This window comes from Pungitius pungitius, chromosome 8, assembly GCF_949316345.1.
Source record: "Pungitius pungitius chromosome 8, fPunPun2.1, whole genome shotgun sequence".
Classification (NCBI taxonomy): Eukaryota; Metazoa; Chordata; class Actinopteri; order Perciformes; family Gasterosteidae; genus Pungitius; species Pungitius pungitius.
Genome location: NC_084907.1, coordinates 3,426,636 through 3,433,093, shown reverse-complemented (window position 1 = coordinate 3,433,093; position 6,458 = coordinate 3,426,636). Strand labels below are relative to the sequence as shown.

At 44.3% G+C, this 6,458-nt stretch overlaps 1 protein-coding gene across 1 annotated transcript; it reads right to left on the bottom strand.

Moving 5' to 3' along the window:
* Positions 1-1,053: 1,053 nt before the first annotated feature.
* Positions 1,054-4,896, bottom strand: LOC119194088 (cytochrome c1, heme protein, mitochondrial). Its single transcript, XM_037448159.2, has 7 exons — positions 4,739-4,896; positions 3,165-3,355; positions 2,920-3,046; positions 2,549-2,706; positions 2,280-2,440; positions 1,923-2,023; positions 1,054-1,623 (listed from the first exon to the last, which is right to left on the bottom strand). Exons 1-7 carry the CDS (start codon positions 4,817-4,819, stop codon positions 1,519-1,521), a joined length of 924 nt encoding a protein of 307 aa, XP_037304056.2. The 5' UTR covers positions 4,820-4,896; the 3' UTR covers positions 1,054-1,518.
* Positions 4,897-6,458: the final 1,562 nt, after the last annotated feature.

The window sequence follows — 6,458 nt, the reverse complement described above, 5'->3', positions numbered from 1 at the left end:
CACTGTTGCCCCCGCCCCCCCCCCCCCCCCAGTCCTTTCACAAGTACTAAAGACCATCTGAGCTGTATGGTCATCTACATCTAAAGGTCAATTAAAGAAATTACAAACTGCCCAAAACAGAGCTGCCAGGTTAGTATTACACTGTCCCATGAGAACCAATAGGATCATTTTGCACCGTGGACTCTCAGAACAGGCTGCTTCTCAATACAACTACATTTTTCTTCTTATATAATCATAGTTAGGTGTGATCGGGTGCTTTCTCATCTGACTCGATCAGCTGAGGGTGGCCGGATGATGTTACCACACCCAAAATCAAATGCTTTAAAGAGAACAGTTATTTATCATTAGAACAATTGTCCCCTGAATATACGAAAAATAAATAGCAAAGTCCCATTTCAAGTATTATCTGAGAATGCACTATTTAAAATCATTCAATGAGTAGTGAATGGACATATTTACTGTATGAATGAAATGGTTAATGTAATAATATATTTGGAAATATTTAGGACTGTTTATAATGTATAATGTTTTATTGCTTTTAGTTTATCATTAAGTGATGTTCTAGCTTGTCCCACCTTGGTGACAGCTAATGGGGGTCCTTTTAACAATAAACAATCTCCGATGAGTTTGGTGACCTCGTGGCTCGTGAGCTGGGTAGATTGTTGGAGGGCTTTCGCTCAGTTTGGATTCGTAAGACACATTTGTCTATTCCACTGTAAATTATATATTACTGTCATTTCAGCCCGCTGCAACATCCCTTTTTGTAACTCAAATTGAGTGAAGATTTGTCTCATTTACATGATCAAAAAGAACAGATGATGCCGACGTTTAATGGTTAATTTCCCAAATAACCAGAATAGATCTATTCCTTTCTGGACCTAAAACCTGTGACCAAATTATTAATCCAAGCGCTTGGTGAAACAACCTCATCAGAAAGATCAATTACTGACATCACAGAAGCAGTTTCAACGAGTCAGACGGAGATGTTAAAAATAAAGTGACCTTATTGAACGGCTGGCGGCGCTAGAAACAGAAAAACGCCACACGCAGAAGTTTCCTTTAAGATAATTTATTTTGTACAGTAAAACAGAGGTTGCATTGTGTCCGCCGAGTGGCTTTGTGTGGGGGTGAGGGGGGGGGGGGGAAATGGACTTACACACACACCCAGCATGTTACAAACCATAATGCAATCATTACTCGGCGGTCGAGCGACTCGTCGGTCGGCGAAGAGTCAGATACGAGACGTCAGGACCTGAACCGCTGCCAGATGAAAACAAACCTTTGTGGAGGCTGCGTTCAAAAACAACAACACAACTCTCGGTGGAAAACAGGGCCTGGGCTCTTTTTGACATAAACAAATACATATATTCTCGTTTCTCTACTTCCTCTCAAAGGCGAGCGTGTGTTGGTCGTTTTGTCCGATGGGTCGTCTGTCTCCAGGCGAGCGTTGTGGGGTCGTTGAACGCGGCCCTCAACGGCAGGTTTTAGGCCCAGGTACGGGGTGAGAGCCTTCTCCGTTTACTTGGGAGGCCTGTAGGCGATTTTCCTGCTCTTCAGCACGGACCACCTGTGCCTCTTCATGTAGTAGAGCAGCGGGACCAGGATGACGGTGCCCATCAGCAGCTGAGGAGGAGAGATGGACGGCCTCTGATGAATATTTGTGTGTAAACCACAGACCGTCTGAGGCAATAACGTCATAGCGTTGACCGGATGGCTCAAAGTCCACAAAATAAAGAGCTTTTAAAAATGAAGTAAATTAAATCTACTGTGAGAAGCTTGTTTAGAGATTTGAAAATGTAAATCATTTTATTTTTCCTTTTAAATTTGAAAACTTGGTGGGGTTTTTTTTTTTTTTTAATTATGTATGAACTCTTGAAAGTATTGAAATAAAAGTGATGCCTTCACACAGCAAAGTGGTCTACCTTCAGTCCCATGCGTTTGCGTTGGTCGTGCTCCGGCTCGGCGGCCCACCGCAGGAACGTACACACGTCTTTTGCCACCTGGCTCATGGTGGCAGGGGTTCCTATAGCAACAGAAATAGCAAGCAGCAAAACCATTTTAATGACAAACTCAAGAGTTCTCTCCTGGACACTTTTGAGTGTCGACAAGATCGTTAAATCTAGTATTACTACAACCAAATGGGATGTCATGGTCAGGTATGAATATACAACAAAGAATTACATTTCATGTAATACGAGGAGTGCTCCCTTCAAAACATTGACGTGGATGCATTTCCAGTTGTGACATCATCATTATGCGACAGGTCACACATTACGTACCGTCATCGAACTCCAGCACCTCGTTGTAGATGGGCGGCGCCATGCCGATGGCCTGGCCAACAAAGTACGGGTTGTAGTAGAGTCCCTCCCTCACCTCCACCCCTGCCGGGGGTTCGCAGTATCCGGTGAGCAAACTGAACACGTAGTCCTCTCCTCCGTGTCTGAGAAGAGCAGCGGGACGCCACATGTGAGAAGCGGGGATTTGATTTGTGGACTTTGTGGCTCTTGGACTAAACTGTGAAGGTTTCTCTCTTTTTGTGTGTTGTTACCTCGCATTGACGATGTAGCTGAGATCTGGAGGCAGCGCCCCGTTGTTGGCGTTGCGGGCGGCCTCGGGGTTGGGGTACGGCTTTGGGAAGTAGTCCGACAGCTTTCCCGGCCGGGTGAACATCTCTCCACTCTCGTCGGGGCCGTCCACGACCTCAACCTGAACACAAGGAACCTCGTGAGCACGGCGAAAAACAGAACGTAAACGCAGCTGCCGCCGGTTGTCAACACGCACCAACCAGTACTCAAGAAAATATAAAACCATACAATTAAATCAAAAAGGTATTAACCGTCAGTAAGTCCAGATTGTTTGATCAATTTCAAACTGCACCTCATTTCAACTCTCTCTTGTTTAGCCCACACAAAGCCTCACCTCCTCGGCGATGGTCTTGACCTCTTCCTCTGTGTGAGAGACTCCCACCAGGTTTCTGAAGGCCAGGTACTCCATACTGTGGCAGGCTGCACACACCTGCTTGTACACCTGGTAACCACGACGAATGCTGCAGAAAAGGAGCACGGCAAGAAGACAAAGTCAGAGTTTTTTAATTTTTTTTAAATGAGTTTGATGATTGCCGACAATGGAGAGGGGGTGTGAATGTTCTAGTGCGTGCATCCCACCTAGCATGGTCCAGAGAGGACAGAGGTCCAGCGTGGCTCCAGGGGTACTGTGGGGGGTGGAGCTCCAGGTCGGAGGCTTTGACTGACTGGTGCAGCATCAGGGCGAGACCCGCGCCGCCGGCTGTGACCACGCCCACTGTCGTCAGGGCAACCTTTTTGCTCCGAGGCAAACTGGCGAAAGACATTTTGGCCTACGAGAAAAACAAGATCACAAGAGTCCATTTATCAAGGAACCCGCCAAGCACAATAATGTACACGTGATTATTGAAAACATCAACAATACAAAATTCACCTGCCAGCAAAAACTCTTATGTATTGATCAGTAGCCATAATGTTTAATATTGAAGATTTCATCGTAAATGAGTCTAAGGAATTTACTTTTCTAAGTCAACAAAATAGTTAACTAAATTGAAAATCCCTTTGTGGAATCTCTGTAACACATCGTCCCCCTAAAAGTCAAAATATATTCTGATCACCTTCGCCCACGACAAAGCAGCGAAGAGGAGCCTCACTATGGAACGAGTAAGAAATAGGATTCAGATATGATCAAATAGTTTATTCAGCTCAAATTAGCATAAAGTGACACGCACCCACACACCCTGAGGCCAAGCAACAAACTGTAAAGGAGTCTATTTACTATGAGACTTGAAGTGTTTTCTGACAATTCAAAACTCCCAATTCATATAATACATGGGGGACTAGTGGCTAAGATGCAGATCCCATTGGGTGACTTCAATGTCCCCGGTTATGGAGATGGACATGTCTCCGCATGCCAGCACTCATGAGCACCATGACACTAAAAGTATGAGCTGAGGTAATTAAAGAAACGTCATAACTGTGCTCCCTAAAAACAGGAGCGATATTTCATGAATCCCTGTTCGGTAGGAGACATGATCGTTTATTTATACAGCGTTAAATGTTACAGTAAACGAACATAATCTCGCCAACCATCCTCTACCTCCACCAGGTCCCAAACAGTAATAAACAGCTACAGAGCGCTCCGATAACCGGAAGTCCTTTCAGTCCTTGAAATGCTAACCCGTTAGCTCACCGCTTAGCTCCTTTACCTTAGCCGCCGGAATATTTTCGCAACGTGACCCGTGTCAGGGTCGAGCGGCTCGCAAACACTCAATGAGACGTGCGGCCTCGTGTCCGTGTACGTTAGGCTGCGGTTAAGGTTTAGGTTTAGCGAACATTTCGATGCGCCGGGTGGCCCACTCCACTTCGCGGGGTCCCGTTAGGTAACCGGCGGCGAGCTGGATACGTGTAACGAGGGCTGCCGGGTTTTCCAACGTTGGATTTAAGGCGTATGTTTTCGCAGTAAATGACGCCGGGTCGATGCATATGTGCAGAGAGCGACGGCATATGAGGATTTGGTACCAGAGTCGCTGCCGACAGCCGCCAAATGTGTTTAAACGCGAGTGACCTTGTCTCAACCCGCTGACATCAACTATGCTAACATCTAGCTAGCTAGGCGGCGACCCGGCGCCACACAGCAGCCCCTTCCTGTCGAAAAGTTGATATAAACGCACTCTGTCGTGGGTGAGGAATGTTAAACTAAACTATCCACCTACCACTCGGGTCTTGATAGTTTTCGGTGTGCTAAGGAGGGCTCTCCCACCCCCCGATAGCACCGAGATTCGTAGCGCCGCCATCTTCTCTGCAGTTGTGGAGAAAGACGTGCTCTGACTGGCACGAAGACAGACAACTACTCTTTCCGGTCTGAGCCTTCAAAATAAGCACAACCATCGCCTTATCAGTTATCGGTTTTCAAGTAGGTTTCAACCGTCAGAGTAAAACACCTGAGGGCAACTACTTCCATCGTGTGTGAAACATTATAAGAATGAGGGGAATTAAATTATGGACACATAAATATAGCATGCTAATAATGTAGAATAGCGAACACACGTCTGGCTGGTTACCATTGAAGGGAAGAGGCGCACACCTACATATCGCAGTACAGAATATTCATGACAAAAGAGGCACTGACAGCTATATTTGACGTTAAGAAAAAGTCTAAATATACAAATGATTCTTTCCTTTGACATATTTGGTATATTCGCTCTATTCTACTCTTTGGAGATAAATAAGTACCTCACTTCAACGATGTAAAGTTTTCACAGGGGGTTAATCTTTGCTCAGTGTTCCCCATTGCCCTCTGTGTTGTGTCTTCTGCTCTTATTTTGAAGGTAGTCCTCACCGCAGGCCGGATATAATTATCTGGGCTGATTCCGGCTAACTTAATGCAAAATTATACAACGTGGATTTACACAACCTTCATTTTTTATTGTTTAGTAACAATTGTTTTGTAATTTGATTTTAGTTACGTAACGGGCCCATAACGCCCTTTTTGTGATACTGGACCCAACGTGTAACCACAGGTTATAATTATAATGGTTATAATATAAAACATGTTATACTCTACCATCAACTTTGAGACTGAGTAGATATAAAGATATATGTAGGATAGTAGGCCACCTCATTGACACCTAAAAGCCTTTGAAGGAGAAAACTCAATAGAACCACGTTCAAATTATTTCAGTGGAATCAACACATTGTTCATTAATATTAATTGTTAATATTTCGATTAAATATTTGATTTGATTAGATAATTCTCAGTATATTTTCTTAATTTTGTTCTTTTTCTTTTTTCCCTTTCTATCGTTCTTTTCTACGATAAAAAAATGGCTAACTTTACCGACTGCTGTTTTTTGACTGATGATACTCCTGAGATACGGTTGTATGGTGATGTGCTAAAGTAGTACACAATAAAGAAATTTCATACTGTGAAGACAACTTTGGAACATACTCACTTGACATGACTAATTCTGACTGTGGCGAGCCCTCAGATTAACTTTGGAACATATCTTAGCATGTTGTCTCCTTTCTCTTCCACTGGAACCATGTTCAGAGCCAATAATTGGATGTGGAATACTGCCAACAGGCCCAGACTGTTGTTTTGAGACAAACTTGACATATCTTAAAACTTCTACTTCCTCTCCAGAATCACAAACCCATACAGTACACAGAAAAAAGGAAGCCGGTTGTACCTGAGTCGTCCAGAAGATGGAAGCAAAACGTCGACTAACGAAGCAAAGTCTGAAGTCCCGCCTCAAAACGGCTGCAGGAGTTAAGCTTCATCACACCAACAAAAGCTCACATATAACATTAAACGTTGCCTCACCTGCCACAACATCTTGGTTCGTCGGAGTCAGTAGGTGAGGTGACTAATCTACACTTCCCAAGGGTCTTTCTTTGCACAGTTGCACATTATTGCGTCGCATAACCGACTGG

Excerpts from the sequence above, each read along its gene's own strand:
- LOC119194088 (XM_037448159.2), bottom strand. The coding sequence starts at position 4,819 with ATGGCGGCGCTACGAATCTCGGTGCTATCGGGGGGTGGGAGAGCCCTC. Across the intron at positions 3,047-3,164 it reads TCCTCTCTGGACCATGCTAG|CATTCGTCGTGGTTACCAGG; the intron begins GTGGGATGCACG and ends CCTTTTCTGCAG. Across the intron at positions 2,441-2,548 it reads AGCTACATCGTCAATGCGAG|ACACGGAGGAGAGGACTACG; the intron begins GTAACAACACAC and ends TGCTCTTCTCAG.